A 23618-nucleotide genomic window follows, 5' to 3' on the forward strand; every position below is an offset into this window, starting at 1 on the left:
CCAGAATCAAATAAAATTTGGGCAGGCAATTTGTTTACGAGAAAGGTACCTGAAGCGACATCAGCTTCTTCCTTAGCAGCTTCCAGTGTCATCTGGAAGGCTCTAGCCTTCGGCTTTGGTGGAATGTTGGGTCTTCCTGCTTCCTTCTTCTTCGGGCAGTCCCTCGAAATGTGCCCCTCCTCGTTGCACTCATAACAGACCTTCTTAGTGAATGTGCATTCATTGGCATAGTGCCTAGGCTTCCCACATTTGAAACAAGTGACCCCTTCGTCGCACTTCCGAGAGTGCTTCTTCTTGCACTTGTCACACCACTTCACTTCGCCTCCTCCACCTCCTTTCGAACTAGACTTTGAGAATTTACCCTTTTTGCTGGACCCCGAGGGTCCGTCAAACTTCCTCTTCTCACCAACCTCTGACCTTTCCAGACCTTTCTCCCTGATCTGGGTCTCAACATTTCTGGCAGCCCAGATGGCGGCTTTCAACGTGGTTGCTTGCTTAACCATTGGACCATAGTCCGCTGGTAGTCCAAGGGCAAACTTATTGACCTTTGAGAGTTCTGTTGGAACTAGGTATGGGATAAGCTTCATTTTCTCTGTGAAACTTGCAGCGTATTCAGCAACGCTCATCTTTCCCTTCTTCAAATTCTGAAACTCGTTATTGATTTCCAGTAGGTCCTGCTCTGAGCAGTATTGCAGTTTCAGTTGTTCCACAAAATCTTCCCAAGACATTTTACTCGCTTCTCCCTTGGGCATAGAATCAGCTAACAGCTTCCACCAACTCAACACGCCAGATTTCAACAACGGGATCGCAAGAGCGGTCTTCTGCCTGTTGCTGCATTCGCAACTTTCAAACATTGTCTCCATTTCGGAGATCCAATCCATAATTTGCACCGGCGTCGGGCTTCCGGATAGACACGGTGGCTTAGACGCCATAAAATCCTTGTATTTACATCCTCTTCCATCATTTTCTCCATTACGATTGCCTTGTCTAACAATTTGTGGGTTGTCTTGACCAATGGTACCACTGAAGTTTCCACCTTCCGATGACCCTCCATTCACTTCGGGCTCTTCAACTTGGATTGAAAGTTCTTCACAATTTTGTCGAAGCAGACGTCTAGTTTCTTCCATCTGATTATCCAACATCGCCTGAATCATCAATTGTACACCAGCCATCGTTACTGGCTCAGGTGATGCAGCTACAACAGGTATTTGCTCAATTACAGGTGGTCGATTCCTGTTTTCGTTTGCGTTTCCAGCTCCACTGCGGGTTCTTGCCATTTTGATCTATACACCGAATAAGGTGAATTTAGATCTTTATTCAGGATAGACGTTTAAATCATCCTTATCTCTCCGAAACGTTTACATGTTAGTTCTAATATCGTAGTTGTACGTTTAGAATCCTAAACACATAAGGTTTCCAGATCCGGTCGGCAACAGACCATAGATCCGAACAAATAACAGCATATAAGGCATAAATCATTTAGCACATAAAAGCATTTTAGGCACAATTCCTAAAATAAGCTAGTGCTCACACCTCACAATCATTGCTTATCATTCTAAGTTTAAGTCTAGAAATCCTACAAATTCCTAGTTCGCTTAAACTAATGCTCTGATACCAACTGTGACATCCCCATTTTCACTGCCAGAAAAGACCGATTTTGTTTATGCTTTGTTTAAAAATCAGAGTAACATTTTAAATAAAAGTGTTGCGGAATTTGTTCCCAAAATAAAATTATGATAAAGACTTATCAAAGCATTTCCGTAGAAATGTATTTCATTAAAAACATCGGGATGTCATGTTCGATACAGATCAAAAGCATAAACAGTACAATATAGCCTTACTACATTTATTCATAATCTCTCATCCCAAACATCATATCTATGCTCGTGCGCCACTACCTGTAATACAAGAAACTGAGTGGGTCAGGCTTGGGAGCCTGGTGAGCACATAGGGTTTTCAACCCACAATAAATAAGTTTATTAGTTTCATCAATCAACAATAACCCGATTACCCGTTCCCGTTATCCTCACATTACGTCCCTAAAACACCTATCATAAGGGACCTAGACTAAGGATCAATATCGGGATGGACACTACTGCCAAGGGGTTTCCTCAGCAATAAATGTCCTAAAGGCAACCATGAGGGGGATGGAGTACACCGGTGAACACATCGTTCACAAACACCTACAGGTTGCGAGCCTGCTAGCGTTCCACTGGACTGTCTAGAAGAGTATGTGGTCGTCATCCATACTCCGCTAGATGACAGAATCAACAACAACAACATCGAGGCCTCTCATCATTTTTTTCACACATCGTCTTATTACATCTACCCATGTTTTACCCCAACATTTTTGTAGATATAAAATACATATACAGTTTAAATTATTTAAAACATGTATAAAAATCTTTCATCAGCATAGGCAGCAAGTATTCAGATAATATGCCCACATAGCACGTAATTAATATAAAATACTTCATATCTATGTGTAAGATGAAAGTAACTATGCACTCACCTGATTAGGTGGTGACTCGGTACTCGAACAGCACTCCGTTATCTCAAAACAATTTTTCCTTGATCAAAACCTAGTATTAATACCACTAGCGTTTAGTTTTAACGTTAACCGCGACTAATTAATAGTCTGACTATTATTATTATTATACAAGCGTTAAATAACACTCAATATATAAATAATAATAGCCCAAATAATTATTTTAAGGACCTAATAACATTACTATAATTATTAAAAGTTATATTAAAAATTTCGTAGGCGTACCTTACTTACAACGAGTTTTTTTTCTCAAAACCGGGCTTCGCTGGAGCAGCGTTTCCGAGCCGAAAGGTTCTTTTCTCGGGACTCCGGGAGCCTCGGGACTTCCTTCGGGTGCTAGGGGGTTTACCTAGACTTTAGGGGCTCAAGGGAGCTTAGAGAGAGAGTTTAGAGAGAGAAAATGGAAGAGGAAATGTGTAAGAAATGAGAGAACCCGGCACTTCTATTTATAGTGAGTTGGGGCATGTGGTGGCCTTCTGGTGGTGCCACTTGTCCAAATTCTGGTGGTGTCACATGTCCAATTTCTGGTGGTGCCACATGTCCAATTTCTGGTGGTGCCACGTCACCCAATATCGCGTATCGGCCTCCCGTCTTAGAAAAATCATAACTCTCGCATACGAGCTCCGTTTTTGACGTTATTTATATCCACGCGAAGGCGGGAACGTAATCTACAACTTTCGTTTAGACTCCGTTGGCTAATTTTGAATTTATTTTAAAAGTTATATTTTTAACAGGCCGGGACAGGATTGGTCCGTTAAAAATTCATAACTTCTTCATCCGACGTCCGTTTTCGTCTGTCTTTTTATTGTTACGCCACAATTAAAGAGCTCTTCGATTCTCGTTTAGGTCGTGTCGGCTAAAAACTCGCTTTATCATAAATTCACTATTCACGCTTCCCGGTATCGTGCCGGTTCCGTCGTGAAACTTCGTCGGGTCATAACTTCTTCGTTATAACTCGGATTTCGGCGTTCTTTATATCTCCGGAATCCTTGTTTTGACCACTACAACTTTATGTAAAGATATCGGGCTTATCTCATATTTTAATTTTGACGCTTATTTTTATTCTTTATTAATTATACATTTATAATTAAATAATAAGCACATAAATTCACAAAATACTCAAATATTTCATTTTTATTACATCAAAAGAGTTACAATAGTTGACCTAGACTATTACATCGTCTAAAAATGCTTAGCCCCGAAACCCGGGCGTTACATTACGGGGTATGAACTCACATGATGTGGGTGATTCAAACGGGTATGCGTGTAAGGATGAGAAGTTCCACGAATGAAGTCCCGAGACACAATAGGTCCTAAATGACATAATGACACGTATTTGCATGAATATAGTGTTTATAAACAACTATATGAAAGGAAACACCTTCCGCGACTAGGAAACACTTTGACCAAGTGTTGGAATCACATGTGATTCATCAAAGGGAAGTGAAATGACACAAACTTGAGTTTACTACCATGGGTTTACGGCCCAAGGGAGTTTATAACGAACAGTTACACAATTATCATTGTGTTCAACTTGTATTCCTCCCCTTAAAACATTTAAAACAGTTAAAAGATTCATTACGGGGTATGAACTCACCTGATGTGGGTGATTCAAACGGGTATGCGTGTAAGGATGAGAAGTTCCACGAATGAAGTCCCGAGACACAATAGGTCCTAAATGACATATAATGATACATATTTGCATGAATATAGTGTTTATAAACAACTATATGAAAGGAAACACCTTCCGCGACTAGGAAACACTTTGACCAAGTGTTGGAATCACATGTGATTCATCAAAGGGAAGTGAAATGACACAAACTTGAGTTTACTACCATGGGTTTACGGCCCAAGGGAGTTTACGGCCGTAAACTCATGGTTAAACATGGCTAAGTGTTGGTTTGAAAGCTAGGGAAACTTTAGGGACTTTTGTTCCACACTAGTATGAGAAAGACCACCTCCATTGAGGCTTTTGATGAGTTTACGGCCCAAAGGAGTTTACGGCCGTAAACTCATGGTCATTGTGCACTTGAAAGTAGTTTAAGGTCCTAATCTCATCCATGAAGGGTCCTGGGTCACTAGCTTTGCATATAGGAGGGTTTATGGTCCATACATGCTTCAACATTGAGTTTACGGCCAAGGGAGATCTTGGGTCGTAAACTCAAGATGTTCTTGGGAAATGCATGTTTCAAGTCTCTAAGCATGAGTCCTAACTAGATATGAAGTATAGGGAAGAGTACTTACGATCTAGAAGCTTGAAATGGTCGGTTTTGGCCAAGAACACTAGTGTGTGTTCTTGGTGAAACTTGAAGATCTAAGAAAAGAATGATTTCCATGGATGAAATCATGTAAGGATACTAGATTAAGAGATGTATCATCAAATCAAGGAAGAATACTTACCACTTATGAAGATCTAGGATGAAAATCTTGATGATACTTGAGAGGATTTGAAGAAAATCGGCCAAGGAAAGGAAAGAATGAGAAAAATGGTCAAGGACCATATATATATACACTAGAGTTTACGGCCGTAAACTCATTGGTCTTGTGGCCGTGAACTCCTTATGATGGGGTTACTGCTTGATTTCTTGGACAATGTCTTTAGCAGGTACATTCTAACACTCATTCCTTAAGTGTACTAGGCTTAAAACTCCTTAGAATGACCTTTAACCAGGCTGGAACTCATTACCAGTGAGTTTGACACTCAGTGGAGTTGATTGACTGGGTTTAAAAACAAAATTTTTTCGGGTTGTCACACTTTAGCATTGTCGTAGGATATGCATGATCACTGCATGTTTATTGACCCCGCCTGCATTGGGACAATTTACCCACGCCTAATGCATACAATCAATGTTTTCAATCATTCATGAGAAACCGTGTTTATTGCTATGTGTCGCATATAATTGCTCGATATCACTTCTCATCGGATGTTGTAAATATATGTTACCATTATTATTATTATTATTATTATTATTATTATTATTATATTTTTATTGTTTTACACCTTCACATCTCAAAAACCCAGTAAGTTTTTCCTACATCGCTTCTAGGAAGATTCGTTAGCCTCAAACTTTGAAGGTTGACTTTCGATCGACTTCACCATAATCATATAAAATATAAAATATGCTCTTAAAGTGGCATTTAAATAATTGTTATGCTATTTGACATAATATTAACCAACTTTATAATGTTTGTATCTAAAACTGTAAATGAACCGAACGTTCAGTAAACCGTTTGACGGGAAGTTCGTTTTCTAATAAACTACGAATATAAACAAAAATTCTTGTTCGGTAAGTTAAACGAACAAACATAAACAATGGTCTCCTTCGTTCATTTATGTTCGTGAATGTTTGTTTATATGGTTCGTTTGTATTAGTTCATTTAAGTTTACTTATATTTATTTATGTTCAATTAATTTTATTACATTACTATATTATATGTTCGTATATATTCAATTGTGTTTGTTTATATTTGTTCGTTTATGTTGATATAACATATTCACGAACATGAACAATGTAATTTGTTAAACAAACGAATATTAAAAAGAAAACCCGCTTATTTATCCGTTTGTGTTCGGTTAATTTAAATGAACCAACAACATGTAATTATTTGTGTTCGTTTACAATTCTAATGAAGTTTGTGAACAAGTGATAGGAGCGAGAAATATCTGTCTTTCAGACAAAGAGAGGATGTATTGAACTCATAATTCTTTAGATATTTTTTTATGAATTTCAACATAAATCGACTTGTTTAATGGTTAATTTATCTAAGATTAAAATACTATTTAAAAAAATAATTAAAAACTTATCATTGAAATTAATGATCAAAAGTACATGCAAAATTTCCAAATTCTTGTTCGTTTTCATTTGCATAATTGCATTGATAAGATAAAAGTACAAAACTTGAACTTTCAAATATTAATCTCGTTGGTAAGGAGTTCTTGAATTCGATCCCCAACCCATTACATCACCTGTAAACGGGTAATCGGAACCGCTGTTGTTGGTTCCTGCCGCCGCCGTGTTAAAAACAGAAACCCCTCCGCCGCCGCTTGTTACCCCCGAACACTGAGAAGCCGTCGGTTGAACTTGTGCGCTTCCACCTTCCTCCTCCGGCTCATCCAACGGCAGTCTCTCAAACACCGCATTCGCAAAAGAAGCCGCCACAAGAACCACCGGGCTGGAAGCAACTAATGTACCAACCGGGATCCCACCCACCACTTGTCCTCCTCCGCCGGCCAAAAATACCGACAACCCACCAGCATTGGGAGGCGCCGGCGGCGGAAGCACCGTGCCTGAAAACGTCAGTATCTCAAACCTCCCATGGAGCGTCACCGCGTTGTTCGAAGGATCCGCAGGCTGACGCAAAGTGACGTCAGCTACGGAGCCTGTACCGCTCAGAACAGAAACTCCCCTTCCTCTACGGCGAGCGAAAACGTTGAGGCTTTCGACGATGTCTGCGCCGGCGGATACCTCAAGAATGTGAGAGCGAAGGGTGTTGGGGCTATCACGGGTGACGATGACCGGTGGTTTGGGTTTGTTCTTGGATCCCGGTGGACGACCACGGGAACGGCGGGTAGGACCACCACTGCCGTCGGTTTCTTCTGGTGAAGCAGGGTCTAGTAGGTGGTGAATCGAGCTGGAGTGGTGTTTATGGTGGTCGTCGTGATCCGCCATTGAAGACTTGGTAAGTCTTGACTTGCAGCAATCTTTAAAGTGCAAACCGGCGGCTTCCACCCACTAAATAAAGACTCCCACGCCTTTATCTTATCCTACATTAATTGTAAAATTAAAATGAATTGAAGGAAAAAGAAAATATTATATAAAAGTGTACAACTTTTTATCTCTGTTACTGTTAAACGAATGTTATACTGGTGCGTTACTCGATACATGTTTATTATTAAGTAGAAATTATAGAAAGAAAATACGGAGTAATAGATTTTACTTTTTAAAAGTAAGCTGTGTTTCTCCATAAAGAATTAAAGTCAAATTCGGATAATTAGTTCTATATTTTGTCTACTTTTATACCCAAAATTCACATTTTTTTCAACGGTTATAATTCGAGGTAACGACGGGCAAATGAATTGTCAGCTTCCATTGTTTTTTTTATCATTTTCGACAAAGTCCGGTATCTTTATAAAGACTAGTGGGTGTGAGCAACTAGTTAAGGGGTGTTATCACACCCAAAAATTATCACCCATGTCATTGTGGCGTTATAACATCAAACGGAGGAAATAAGCAACTAGTTATAACATCATTAATTTTTTATTTCATCATTTCTTTTTTTATTTTTTTTCGATTTAATTTTTATTTTTTAAACAAAATTAATTAATTAATTAAAACATGTTATTTAAATAAAACCTATTTTTTAATTAAACATAACATTTAGAAAACATTACGAAAACATAACATTTAAAAAAAATTACATTTTGCCCATAATTTATTCGTTTTCATTTCCATCGTACATAAAATCAGCCAAATCCCCTCGAAGTTGTCTGTGTTTTCGTGCCTCTTGAATATCTACGGCCCTATGTAAATATTCCGCTGTCCCGAGTTGAAATTGCAAGTGTCTGGGCTCCGAAGCCGAATATTCCGCAATGTTTCGTCCTTTATCTTCAACCACCATGTTATGGATTATGATTCATGCATACATAATATCTTGTAGAACGTATAACTGATATGGTCATGCTGCATGTTCAACTATGTGTCATTTCGACTTCAGAACTCCAAAAGCACGTTTCGCATCCTTACGTGCTCCTTCTTGTTTTCTCTTGGTGTTACTGGGTGTCGAAACGCCTTCACGAATGTGGAATATGCTGAATATATTTAATCTGTAAGGTAATACCCAAACTTATACTCATTTCCATTCACTGTGAAAGGAGCATTTGGTGCCTTTCCTGACAAAATATCGTCGAATATTGGCGACTGATCAAGAACGTTCACGTCGTTATTCGAACCCGCAACCCCCAAAAAAACATGTCGCAACCCCGAAAAAAACATGCCAAATCCATAAATCTTGGGACGCAACAGCCTCCAATACCAACGAAGACGTTCCATGCTGACCACTTGTGTACTGGCCTTTCCACGCCACGGGACAATTTCTCCAGTTCCAGTGTATGCAATCAATGCTTCCTAGCATACCCGGAAAACCATGTCTTTCTTCATATGCCGCATATAGTTGTTGTATATTATTCAAAGAAGGTTTGTGCAAATGAACGTCACCAAAGGTTTCAACAACGCCCATTGCCAATCTATACAAACTTCCTCTTGCGGTTCTCTCAGACATTCTCATATAATCGTCAGTCGAATTAGGCGACTCTCCCATTGCCATAAGCTTAATTGCAGCAACACATTTATGCAACCATGTGAATCCTTGCTTACCTCTAACATCATATCTCATTTGGAAAATTCATACCTAAACGTATATTTAATATGTAAAAGCTATATTTAAACAAAGCATTGTATTTAAATAATGCAAAATCTATATTTGAAAGAAACAATACCTGCTTTCCAACGCGTTGGCTATCCGAACAAAAACATTTTTCCACAAATGCAACCTTCTTTTGAAATCGCGTGGCTGGTAGACGCAATCATCCGCAAAATAATCGTGAACTAAACGTTTGTGCCCTTCTTCGCGATATCTGTTTAACGCCCCACGCTTGGTTAATAAGGGGGCTGGATTTGGTCGTAGTAACACGTTCGTGCAATACTCCTACATCATAGACACAAACATATCATCGTCGTCACTATCACCAAATGCATTCATTTTTTTTATTGTTTTGAAAATATATGAAATAGAGAGAAAAGTGGTGCTTTTTATATTAAATAGAGATAAAAGTTGTGATTTTATAGGTAAAGTTTTTTTTTAGTATTACCGTTAATCAATGGTAAAGTGAGGAAATTGAAAAAAAGACGCGTTATCGTCCGTTGAAACGAAAACGAAACACCACGTAACGGCTGGAGGGGGGCGGTGTTCCCCCTGTGGTAATGTCATGGAGGACGTGCCACATAGGCAATAACGTCATTCCACGGGCCTGTACCGACTAGTCTAAGAACACCTTCAACGAGAAAATTTGTGATGATAAAGCTTAAAGCTATACTATAACTTATTATTCCATTAACTTTAACTTCTTATTAAATAACATCTAATAGTTAACATTTTTGTTTAATTTTTTAAATTCTTTTTAACTAATATAACTTCATCAGCAGGTCTATCTAGAATATTCTATAAAACCCTCATTTTTTAATCAATTAGATGTTAGAAAAATAAAAAAATAACAATGCTCTTAATTGTATGATCTTTAAAATAAACTTAGATATATAAATGTATTATATTTATCATCTATGAAACAAAATACAATAATAAAATATTAGAAAAATAAAATATATTTAAAACTAAAATATAAATAAATGGATAATATGAAATATTGTTAAATATAAGGGAGTTAGATGTTCAAACTTTCATTGTATATTGATTACTCAATATATATTTAGTGGTCAATAATATATATATATATATATATATATATATATATATATATATATATATATATATATAGGAGACAGTTTAAATAAAAACAGTAAATAGTGTGAGAACGTAAAAACATTTTTTTATGTTATTATTCTGCAATGAATTTTGTATCGACAACTTTATGTCATTATTCAGCAAAGAATAAATGAATAGTTAAAGGTTAAAATTAAAATTAGAATTTACTACAAAATGCACATATATAAGTTTATAATAGAATAATAACATTGTAATGAATATATGACTAATCGAAAGTTAATATTTATATTAGAATTACTTCAACAATACACATATACAAAATTCATTACAGAATAATAACATAAACATAGTGTTTTTACGTTCTCACACTATTTGCTGTTTTTATTTGAACTTACTTCTATATATATATATATATATATATATATATATATATATAGAGAGAGAGAGAGAGAGAGAGAGAGAGAGAGGTTCGGGTATTCTAACTAAATATTGTATGGATGTAGGGATGAATGTGGACCAATCATTTCAAATACCTAAATAAGGGTAAAATTGTAATCTTAGCTATTAATTAATTTTGGTAAATTTAAATCAATTAATTTCCCTTTAAATAAGAATAAGTTTCATAGCATTAATCCTAAATCTCGTTCCAAGCCTTCTTCACCAGAGAACATACGATCTCTACCAGAAACCCAAAAAAAGTCGCAAATCTGATGGTGTTTGTGTTGCTTGGTGTTCGGCAGGAGGAGTCCGATTGTCTACGGAGTTGATGAGTCCGAACGGAAGAAGAAGAATGAAGCAGCAAGTTGTGTCGATTCTCGGTGGTGGCTAATCGATCGCAAAATGGAGGGGGTTGTCCCTTGGGTTCGACGAAACGAAGCAACAAAAGGGATGAACCAGCAGCAACGATCCGTAACAGTGGAGGGGGCTCGGTGGTTTTTTCTTGAAAATCCCAGGTCGTTCCTTCTTCTTCTTCTATTTTCTTTTTATTGTTCTTGATTGAAGCTGAGAAGAATGAAATCGACTTTCTAAATTTCTTAAATTGGATGTTTGGACCTTCAAAGTCAACTGTAGCTGAACAACGATATACATACGCCTGAGCTTTAATCACCTCTTGTATTCTTTCTGCAAGTGCATAGAAGCTCTTTTTGCTAACAGCTCTATAAGTACCAGTAATGGAGACTGAATCTGGAATTGCATTAAGCCCAGTTCCACCATCCAACATTGTTACTGAAAATCGAACCCCAGTTGATCTTTATGATCAGTTTACCTACCCGTAATTCGTTTTCTAGTTGTTTCAAGATTTTGGCAGCACCAAGAAGCATTGCAACATGTGCATCATGTCCACAAGCATTGTATTCTAACTAAATGTATATTTGAGAATGATATTTTTTAAGAATTTTATGCATTTTGATGACATTCTGTTAGAATATGCATCTTGAGAATGATATTTTTTAAGAATTTGTTCAAGAATTGTATATTTGAGAATGATATTTTTTAAGAATTTTATGCATTTTGATGACATTTTGTTAGAATATGTTTAATTATACTAAAATGTATCAAGAATTTTATATTTAAGAAAGATATTTTTTCAAGAATGTTGTTATTATTCGACTGCATGTTCAAAAATTTTGTTATTATTCAATAATATTCTAGTAGAATAACATTCTGACAAAACAATCTCATAGAACATCATTATAACAAAATAAAATTCTGATAGATTTCTAATCGAATTAATTAAAAAAAAAACAGAATTCAAAATTAAGATAATAAAAGCAATTCATAAAATTCCGTAAATTCCATTTTTAAATTTGTGTTTCCTAATTTAAAGTAATGTAAATATACAATTTTACCCTTCTTTTATATAAATGGTATTATTCTATTTATTTTTAATTTAATAATATGGATAAATGGTTTTCTTAAAATGACTAAAATGATTGATTCACAATTATTCTTACATCTACACAATAATTAGTTAGAATAAAATAACCTAAGCCTATATATATATATATATATATATATATATATATATATGTGTGTGTGTGTGTGTGTGTGTGTGTGTGTGTGTGTGTGTGTGTGTGTGTGTGTGTGTGTTGTAAATTTTTTAACTAAACCCTGATTAAAAACCGATTGATCCCTAGGCATTACTCGGCCATTTAGAAGACGTCTAACAATTAATCTCCGCCTAGACAATGAATGAAGTTGTAGAAGCCGATTAATTTTTTAACATTTGAAGGAAGTTCTATCTTAATAGAAATATTTAATGAACGAGTAGTGGTGTATTATCATATTAACATATTTTGTATGTTAATAGTGGTATTACCAAATTTGTTACGATATTAATTATATTTAATAGTTTAAAATTTAACGAATTTACAATTTAAAATCTATACTCACTAGTCGTCCGACTAATCCCTAAACTCAAATCCAAAACTCCCACAAACAATCCACATTAACAAATAAATGTCATAGATTAATTGTACATCTGATAAGACTTTATTTTGCATGAATAACTTTGTTCTAAAAAGAACAAAAGCTATCATTATCCCCTACTCTACATAATTCTCCAATTATGATACCATCCACAAGACTAAGGTGTTGTTTGTTTTTTTGGAAAAAACCTCTTCAAACCTCTTATTGCTGCGCGGCGCAGCACACGCGCAACACTTTTCATCTCGCAGCTGTTTGTTTTTCAGAAGTTTTCGGATTAAAAAACCTCTGCGCGTGTTCTTCTTGGCGCAACACTTGTTTTGCCTCTTCCTACCTCTTCCAACCTCCTCTACTTCTTTTTTTCTTGCTAAAATATTGATTATATATTGCTAAAATCTTATTTCACATTTTTTTTGTTTATTCTTGTTGAATTTTTTTTATATTGAATAATAATAATTTGTTGATGAAATATCATTATTTTATGCTAAAATATCTTTATTTTTTGTTAAAAAATCATTACTTTTTGCTCAAATATCATATATTCTTCCCAAAATGTCATACATTATTAAATTTTCGGTGTTAAAAAACTATTTTTGGATTATAAAATTAGTTTATTTTAACTTTTTAATATCTGCAGCAGCATGCATATGTTAAAAAAACAAACACGCTTCTTATTGCAGTTTGCAGCCGTTTGGTCCACCTCTTCTACTGTAGAGGATTGCAGAGATGGTCCGCGGACTTTATGAATTTTTGCTTCAAAAAGACAAACACCTAAGACTTACCCATTCCTCTTAAATTCTTCTACATTTCTTAATCGCTATGCTATTCAACGCTTAGTCAATCACGGCATGCTTCTTCTTTTTTCAGCTAAGTATTGTCTAGATTTTTTTTTTAATATATAAGAAAATAACGACACACTTGAACAATGAAAGGTAAAGTAATTGGGTACATATTCAAGAAAGAATGATGAACATGATTGTTACATAATATATGCCATAATAGGACATCACTAAATACATATCATAAAACAACAGTTTGTGTGAAGGTAACCAACTATTTCATATCTTTTTATAAATTGGAGTCTGAAACAAATTTATTATAAAATTATACTTTCAAATAAAAAACAATTTCACTGAAACAAACTTATTATAAAAGAACATAATTTTTTAACGGCAAATATAATCTACTCCTAAGCTAACATTTAATTTCACTTATGTTTATGATAAGACTTGAACCCTCGACCTCAAAGAGGGAAAACACCGTTACAAAGTCATCAATCACACATGTGAAATCAAAAAAATCTATAATAAAAAATTCATAGTCGAATCGATTTGAATTTCTTCCAAAATTACTTATTAAATGGTGCATAATGATATGTTTTGTTCTTTGTTTGTGATTATAGAACAAAAATATGAAAAACACATATAAAATATATCAATGTTGATCAGCGTTTATAAATAACAAAATTATTGATTAAACTAATGTAATATAGTTTATGAAATTTAGTTATAAAATAAAAAGTAAAAAGCCACTAAGACTTTGTTATTTGGCGTGAATGAAAGAAGAAAATTGGTGGAACATGAAACACATGGTTGTAACTTTTTATTTATAGGGCTGTAACTTTATTTTTTATTATTTTTTATTATTTTTTTTATTTGTGATATTTGGTTTTGTTTTATTGGTGGTAACTAGGGATGACAATTGATGACACGACACGATAAAAATACACGACACAAAACGAAATTGAGACGAAATTGAAATTCGAATTTGTGTTCGTGTCAAGTGTAAAAAACACGATGTCGTGTCGTGTCGTGTTCGTGTTCAAAATTCGACACGAAATCGACACGATTAAGCATTTGTCTGTCGTGTTTTTTTGTGTTTGTCGTGTTTGTCGTGTTATATATGATTAATTATTAATTAAATAAACTAATTTTTATTTTATGTTATCTTTGTCGTGTCGTGTTTGTTGTATTTTAATCGGTTCGTTTTCGTGTTTGTTAAAAAAAACACGACATCGTGTCGTGTCGTGTTCGTGTTACATAAAACCTTGTCGTGTCAGACAAAAACACGACACGATGGCCCGATTTGCCACCTCTAGTGGTAACTAATGAGATTGTTACTAATTAGCGATTAAAATAGGTATTAAGAAAAGAGAATAAATAAGTTTGTCCCTCATTTTTTGGATGCCGATTAGTTTTTTTTATTTATTTATTATTATTGTTTTTTTGGAATGACACAATATTATAAAAAACACAAAAACACTAGCAAGATGCTAAAGAAAACACTTATAAGAAACAATTAAGAAGGGGATTACAGATCTACATCGACCACTCCAGTGAACTCAATTAGATCGATGATTGATCCAATTAAAAACTATCAATTAGATATCATACGGCGTCTTCAAATGGACAACCTTGCTTTTGTTGAACATCCACCTATTTCTAGCATTCGAGATTAACCATATACTGGTATACATTAGAGTACTCCTTAAGCAAGCACAATTTTTGTTTGGAAGATAGAAATTTAAAATGATATCAAACTCTAACAGGTTCCTTGGAACCGATGGCAGAAAAGAGGCCTAAAGCCACCTCCACACTACAGTGACATACTCACAGCAAAAAAAAAAAAAAAACACATGATCGATGTCTTCCTCCTCGCGATTATAAAAGTGGAGGATTTAACATGAACACCTTTATGACATAAGTTCACCAAGATCGGGATTCTCCTTTTCAGAAACCTCCAAACAAATCAATTAACTTTGAGAGGAACCCAAATAATCCAATGGAAGTTCAAATTAGCCTCAACACCTTCAACGTCCGCAACAATAATTCTCAAGGATTTGACTGAAAACACATCAGAGCTGTCTCCCAGCCACCACCATTTGTCTCTTGCTCCTTAAAATTTAAAATTAGCAATTAAATTTAAAATATATTCTAGTTTTTGAGTTTCACGTCCCCTTCTTATGTTCCTGCTTCAATCCCCAAAACACTAAGGCACCAAATCAACCCCTAAAAGGATTTTATCCGAGACGAGACAATCCTTATTGTTGAGATTAGGGAACATCTCTTTTAAAGGAGTCTCATCATCACGCCAACAATCTTTCCAAAAAAATAGTTTTTTCCCTGAACCCACCACCCTACCAAAGAGACTCCTATGAGAGATATCAAGCTCTTCAAAATCAGAATATATTAGAGATACTAAGCCACACCCCCGGTCTAGTCTTCTTAGCAATAAGCTTTCCATCCATAATTGATAGCTTGTGCAAGGCCATGATACATCTACACCAAAGATCCTTTTCTTCGGATTTCAATCTCCACCACCACTTAGCAAGGATGGAGAGGTTTAACGGGTTACAACCCACAACATGCCCATCTTTATCCTTGGGTTTGGTAACCACACTCCAAGCCACCCAACAAACCTTCCTTTTGTCAATACCTCCACCCCAAATAAATCTCCGTCTAATAGAGTCCAACAAAGAGGTCACCTTGTTGGGAGCCCGAAACAAAGAAAAATAGTATAGAGGAAGACTATTTAGCACCGAGCTCACAAGAGTGAGTCTTCCACCAAAGGAGAGATTATTAGCTTTCCAATTGGACAACTTATTTTTAAATTTCTCAACAATCACACTTCAATTTTTTTTTCAAGTTTCATATTGGTTCCAATCGGAGCCTAAGATACACAAAAGGTAAAGTCGCAGGTTCACATTTCAAAATACTTGCAAGCCTATACACTTCCACATACTCAACCCCCACATCATACACCTTGCTTTTGCAAAGATTCACTGTAAGGCCGAAGCAAGGAAAAACCACCTTAGGAGCCGAATGTGATTAATGAAGTTCATCTCGGACCATTCTCCAATAAACATAACATCATCAACATAAATAAGATGCAAAATAATGGGCCCATTGTTGGGGAGAGAAATACCACAAAAGTGATGTTGAGCACAAGTTGCTTCCATAGTTATATGAAGACCTTCCATTGAAATAATGAATAAGAAAGGAGCCAAAGCATCTCCTTGTCTCACACCTTTTTTGAAATCAAATTCCTTGGTCGGGTATCCATTGACCAAAACCGAAGCCCTACTCGACTTGAGGCAACCCATAATCCACCTCCTCCACTTATCCCCAAAATTCATATGTAGTAATACTGAGTCAAGAAAACTCCAATTTATAGAATCAAAAGCTTTGTAAAAGTCTACTTTAAATAGCATGACTTTGTTTTTTTAATCTTCTTAGCCCATGAATAAAGCTCATTCAAAATGAGAGGCCCATCAAGAATGCTTCTACCACTGACATAAGCCGATTGCTCGAGACTAATAATACTATCCATCACTTTCTTGATCCGCAAGGAAATAAGCTTTGAAATAACTTTATACAAAACACCAATTAGATTTATTGGCCGATACTCTTTCAAGGAAATATGAACATTAACTTTAGGAATAAGAGATACAAAAGACGAGCTACATACACCCATTAATGAATGAACATGACAATGCAAAGTGCTTAACGAATCTTGAAAAATCAACTTTGAAGACTTCCCAATACTTTTTAAAGAATTTAAAAGTATAACCATCCGGTCCCGGGGCTCTCTCGCTACCACAACACCAAACTGTACACTTAATCTCCTCCAAGGAAAAAGGAGCCTCCAACGCATCTCTGTCCACCATATATTGTAACATTCCGACTTCCGGGTATGAGATTTATTTCTTTAAGCATGTTTTTCCTTTGGAACACGGCATGTTGGTAGCCTCAACACGGCGTGTTGAAGGACTTTTGGGCCGCGTATTTTATGGACCAACACGCCGAGTTGGTGAGGGGAAACTCGACGTGCTGGCGGCTAGTTGGAAAACCCTAAATTTTAGGGTTTTGCACCCTATTTAATCCCCTTAAATCCCTAGGGCTGATCATTTGTGAGCTAGTATGGTATTTTTGGAGCAAAAGAAGAAGATAGTTGGAAGAAGGAGGCAAGGATCTAGCAAGCAAAGCCTTCATATCAGTTTGACACTCTTCTGGACCTTTGTAAGTGTCCAAGATCCGATTTTTATTCCTCTATGTAGCTAGATCTTGAGTTTTGTCCCTTTTTCACCTTATTCTTGGATTTTGCAATGGATGGATCCCATAAAGTTTGCAACTTTATGAATCTCCAGGTCAAGATATCCTTGTAGTGGTTTAGATCTGATCTTTAGTCAAGTTTTGATGCCATGCATGGAGTTTAGGTCATATTTCCCCTTTTTTGACCCATTTTGGGTTCAGGACATGCATTGGACATGCATGTCTACAAAGCACTAACATTTGGGTCGATTTTGAGGCTAAAATCTCTTCTGGAAAGGTTGGGTTCCAAATCTCAAGGATTTTGTGCTTATGGGTTAAACCATTGAATCTTCAAGCCTTGTGGATGGGTTTTTGAACACTTGGAGTAGCCCCAAAGGATAAAGTTGGAAACTTTATCCTTTTTGATAGCATTTGAGGTTAGATCTGAGTCTTTGAGTCCCTGAAATCATAGGATCGACTGAATGTATTAATCTTGTGCAAACTCGGTGAGTTTGCAAGCCAACTCGGCGTGTTGGCTGGGCTTTTCCCGACCTTCTAATTTATGTAGGAACTCGTCGAGTTCATTGGTGCACTCGACGAGTTAGGTCAACATGGACTGTTGACCTTGACCGTTAACTTTAACTTTGACCCAGGTTGACCAAGTTTGACTTTTGAAGGAATTTTGGGTATTTCAGGATTTTGATGGAATTGGTCACATGGTGGTTGTAGGCATTTGAGTTTGGAGCTGAGATTCGGAGTCAGACCTTATCAGTTCTGCACTACTTGTGAGGTGAGTTTTCCTCACTGTACTTGCGGGTTGAAGGCACCAATGTCGGCCCTTAGATTGATATCTTGTTATGCGTGTTTTATGTTGTTATGATCTGTTAGATCGGTATCTTGGTAGATGGAATGTTGCTATGCTTAGTGATCTGTAGATTTGTGGAACTGGTTGTAGGTTGTTATATGAATATCTGTTATATGTGTGCATGTTTGGTTGGTGGATGAGGCTTCACTGCTTTGTGCGTAAGCCAACAGGCCGGGGCATGTGTCACACCCCCAAACCAAGGATGGCGGAAACGTCCGGGGGTGGAGGACTTCATGTATAGTATCACAACAACGAGTATAATAGTGCTCAAAGTAAATACAACCATCATAAATATAATTGAAAAAGTTACACCATAGAATGTGTTTACATGTTTCAAAATCAATTACATTATGATGACAAAATGAACTGTTTGACGATTTAACGTCCCATCCTCAAAATGTTGTTGATTTCCTGTTTCACTGATTTCCTGAGAATACAAGTAGTTTTGAAAAGTGTCAACAATTAAGTTGGTGATTTCATAAGAGTTTTATTTGAGAAAGAAGCCGTTTTCCTTGTAAAAACGACAGAGTATGATTCGAGAACATTCAATATTTTCTTTATTAAGTGTGAAAAGAAAGCTCTTATGTTATGCAACAATGTACCCTAGAAATACCCGTAGATTCCTTCTATAATCACCCAGTGTATATAAGTTATATAAAATTTAAATTAAATAAACCGTCGAATATAATGGGTCTGCCCTAGGTCCACAACCAAACAAGGAACATGAAGTAAGGCGGACCCACCAATTTTAAGTCGATTGAGACTAAATTCATGTATAACTCTAACATGTACACTTACCAATTATAGCTGAAGTCTAACAATTCTAGATGAAACGTAGTTTTGATAGAAATGTGTTTCCAAAGAAAATCCAATATTTTCCTTATAACAGTCATGTAGTCCTAAATCCCAAGTCCGAGAGTATGAGTGTGTTTTATACTTATAACGTGTTTGTAGTTTTAAATAGATAAAACCCCCTTTTCAAAGTAGAATTTTCCCTGTAAACTTGAAAGATTGTTAACTCCCTATGTGAGTCGTTATAACCATACTATAACGAGAAATAACTTGCAACAACGTTTTTCAGAAGTCAAGATCCTATGACTCTTGTCACCCGTAGACCTGCAGGTCCGGCTGTAGCTAGCAGCGAGGTGTGGGGTGTCAATCCCAATATAGATCTATACATAATTATGACGCTCTCCCTACAAGAGACTATGGTTATAACTTACATGAATTTGAACACGTACTCTAAGAGTATGATGGAAGATTTATCTCACAACTTACGTTAACTATTTTACATATAGTTTGAATATAAAACCTTTTCCGTGGTGGAAGTGAAATCTCCCTTTTGTGTACTAAATTAGTGATGTGAAATTCATAGAATATAACTATTATAGTTTATCATGTAGTAATTAAAAATCCGTTTGTATTATGGTAAGACTCTTCATGTGTATGAAAAAGTTTAACCAATGCATAACTATACTTATTATATTTCATCTTGCATTATTTGTAATTACAAAGGACTCTTTTATTTCAGAGAATATTTCTATTATACAAACATATCACAACAGAAAAACACATGCAAAATATGAAGTCATCAAAGATTACACTTTGCTCAACATGTTACAAAGTGTTATGAAAGTTGTAAGTTGTTAACTAGTTTTTAACTTTTCTACACTGTTTTAGAAAAATCATAGAAAAATCATACAAAGTTGAAAACTGACTCCGTAAACTCTGAGGGTTTAGAAAATATTTCTAGTTTGTTCATAAATTTTATTATGATTTTTAGAAGTCTCTAACTTGTGTGAAAATGTTCATATTCACATACTGGTCCGAATTCGTTTATGAAATGATAGGCAGTTTTGTAAAAATCACCATAAATTGTAGAAAAATAGTATGGAGATGTGAAAGTAGTCATTTTAAAGGTATGAACCTGAACTATTTGTATATTAAACAGTTTTTGAAAGATATTAAGTTTAAGATGGTCAAAACAGTCCGTGAATGGAACTAAACTTTCCTGTTGAAAGCTGATGTTTGAGTTTAGTTGAGTTTTTGGTATTTTAACTTGTATTCTCCCCCTAAAACTTGAAGAAAACATGAAAATGTGGGGGTATGAACTCACCTTGAGTTATTCCCTGAGATGAAGGTGGAAGAAGAGAGGTTTCCAAGTCAAGAACATTTGGGAGATACTTGAAGATTAGAAGATCTAGCAACAAATATGATGATATTTGTGTGAGAAATCCATGACTTGAGTGAAGAGGTGTAAGATAATCAAGTGAGGGATGAAATTTTACTTACCAAAAGAGGATGAAAAGCTCAAAACCTCTGGAGAATCTCGAAATCTTGGAGAGAAATGAGAGAGAAAAAGTGTATTTGCTTTTGGTGAAAGAGTGAATATCTTGGAGGAGAGACAAGGATTTCCCAATACTTGATTAAGATAACTTGCTGGAGAAGGGTGTGAGGGAACAAGGAATAGACTAGAGATGATAGAAATAGTGACATGGAGGTGTCATGGAGTGGGTATGGGAGGTTGCTTGTGTCATAGCTTTATGGAGAAAACAACACTCCACCTCAAAATCTAACTTAATAGATTTTATTCTTGGACAAGGATTTCCCCCAAAATATGATTAATTTATGAATATTTAGGGTCTCTTATGTCAAAATACGAGTTTGGGTGAAAATCCCGCGTTAAAATCACGAAAAACGAGCCTAAAACGAAGTTGGGGTCGAAAACCGGGAAATAATGGCGAAGCTGCGAAAATCCGGGTTCAGGGCCGAAGGTTCGGTCCTTGGGTGCTTAGAACCGAGAGGAGGGTTCGGTTGTTGGATGAGAACTGATAGAAGGGTTCGGTCCGAGTCTCGCAGGCGAAGCCGTCAGAAGGAACCGAAAGTGAAATGGGGCGAAAGAGGAGGTTCGGTCCGAAGGGGCCTTCGGTCCTCCGAGGTTCGGGTTTGGTCCATGGCCGGTTTGGTTCTTTAAGCTAGTTTCGGTCCTTAAGGAGTAGTTTCGGTTCCTAAGAGGTTTCGGTTCTATATGGCTGATTTTCCATTTATCTTCCCGTTTCGAGTTGTTTTTGACTAATTTAAGGGTCGGGATGCCCCGAGTGATTATAAAAAGTTGAGAGAGATTTTGAGAGAGATTTGGGAGAGATTTCACATACTTGGAGAGATTTGGGAGAGATTTGAGATAGAGAGAGATAGAGTGAGAGAGGTTTGAGAGAGACTTCGTTTGTGACTTTTATTAGTGTTTTACCTTGTAATGCAAGGTTCGTAAACCCCGTTATGACTTGTTATGAGTGTTATACACCCCCGGAGGGTATGTATCAGTGTTTTATCGAGTAGTTCCATCACTTACCTTGATTAGGGTTTAAGAATTCTGAACATATGAATTTTCCAAGTGATAACTCTTTATTAAAAAATAGTAAGTTGTACAATAGTAACATAATGTAATCCCTAATATACAAGGGGTAATTGAGTTGACCGGTTTGACTTGTTGACTTTATTTGACTTTGACTTGACCGGAAATTGACGGTTGAATGGGCCCGAGAGTATTCCATCCCGAGGATGATTGGACTCATAATGTATTGGCATTCCAAGCCGATGGTTGAGGGTCTGGGGTATTCCAACCCGACAGTTGATTGGGCTCATAGTGTATTGGCATTCCAACCTGATGGTTGAGGGCATGAGGTATTCCAACCCGATGGTTTATTGGACCCATAGTACGCTGTTAGTTGTTGGTATATGTTATTTGTTCGTGTGGTGGTATTTTGGGAGAACTCACTAAGCTTTGTGCTTACAGTTTTGGTTTATGGTTTCAGGTACTTCAGTGGATCGTGGCAAGGTGAAAGCGTGACCGTACACATCCTCGTGTTTTTGGGACTTATGATTTCTGGGAAACTCTGATAATGAAAATGTTTTGAAAACTATGTTGTAAACGATTCCGATTTTAAATAATCTTTTGGAAACAATGGTTTTTGTAGTTACCTCTTTAGTAAATGGATTGTTTTAAAAAGTTAAATTTTGTCGAAATATTTTGGGATGTTACATATATAGCTTTTTGAAACGGTTACAAAGAAGCTTTGGTCTCTTAAAGTTATCTTCCTCAAACTTAGCTGAAAAGAAATTGAAGACTTCATTTTTATTTTCTATGACATCAGGACTAGAAACCCACGATTCTATCATTAATTCGGGCACATTCATTTTTTAGTTATTTTTATATTTTAAATGTAATTGAGTAGATAAGAAATATTTTGAATTTGAATTTGGATATGATTCTATCATTGACTAGGTGCGAGACTCGTGTACTATACGAGTTGATTAAAAAAATCAAATATCAAGGTATAAATATTTGTTGAATTATAAAGATTGAAGGTTACAAACTTATAATTCACTGTATCCTTTTGAGTAGTCAGGAGTATAAATATGATGTTGTGTGAGAGAACTATTCATACACGTATTGATATTGTCTTCTTTCTCTCGTCATTAGGGTTTACAACTCATAGTTTTGTACCTTCTGTTCTTAATCTGTCATTCACATGGTGTGTAGATTAGGAGAGTGAGTTGTAGTGAGGTTTTATGTAGAGTGAAGAGTGTTTGATGTAGTGAGGTTTTGATCTGTAAGTTCACTTGAAAACCTTCTGGTTCTTAATAAATAAGAACTGTTGATGTTGTATATTCATGTGTTTGTGTTTCTTTTGATGGTATCGGAGCCGGTTACGGTGGTTTGTGGTATGATCTTCATTTAGACCGTGTTAGGGTTTCATGTGTAGAGCGAGTTAGGGTTTTAGGTTATTTCAACTAGATCGAGTTAGGGTTTCAGGTCTTGTATCAGGATCTGATACTGGTTCGTTGTTTTCTTCTCCTGGGTTTTTTAGATCTGTTATTAGATCTAGGGTTTGTTTTTTGATCTGTTCAGATCTTGAGGTTGGAGTTCATCAACCCGGTTGTTCTCTTGTCACATCTTAAGAGTAAACGATTGTGATAGTTGTAAACGATTAGGGTTAATTTGTGTTAATCCTAACGGCCAACGCTATCATGACGGTCAACGTTAAGATTGTGCAAACAAGGTTCTAAAATCGGGTTGGTTCTGGCATTTGAATGTCTGTTTCGATTTTCAGTGGTGATTTTGTTTTCAGAATTCATCGGAACTACATTGCTGCTTGCTGAGCTTATTATCTGTGGATCTTTGTTAGTTTCGCACACCTATCTGTTTTTTTTTGTATTGTTCTTGATAGATCAGTATATTCTGATCATA

At 36.0% G+C, this 23618-nt stretch overlaps 1 protein-coding gene across 1 annotated transcript; it reads right to left on the reverse strand.

The window, feature by feature from the left end:
• Positions 1-6328: 6328 nt before the first annotated feature.
• LOC145138520 (AT-hook motif nuclear-localized protein 27-like) lies at positions 6329-7309 on the reverse strand. The gene has a single exon (XM_079072600.1). It carries the CDS (start codon positions 7216-7218, stop codon positions 6463-6465), a length of 756 nt encoding a protein of 251 aa, XP_078928726.1. The 5' UTR covers positions 7219-7309; the 3' UTR covers positions 6329-6462.
• Positions 7310-23618: the final 16309 nt, after the last annotated feature.

This window comes from Lactuca virosa, chromosome 9 (assembly GCF_052849685.1).
Source record: "Lactuca virosa cultivar CGN04683 chromosome 9, Lactuca_virosa_CGN04683_v6, whole genome shotgun sequence".
Lineage (NCBI taxonomy): Eukaryota > Viridiplantae > Streptophyta > Magnoliopsida > Asterales > Asteraceae > Lactuca > Lactuca virosa.

Coding starts and splice junctions, on each gene's coding strand:
- LOC145138520 (XM_079072600.1), bottom strand. CDS start 7,218: ATGGCGGATCACGACGACCACCATAAACACCACTCCAGCTCGATTCAC.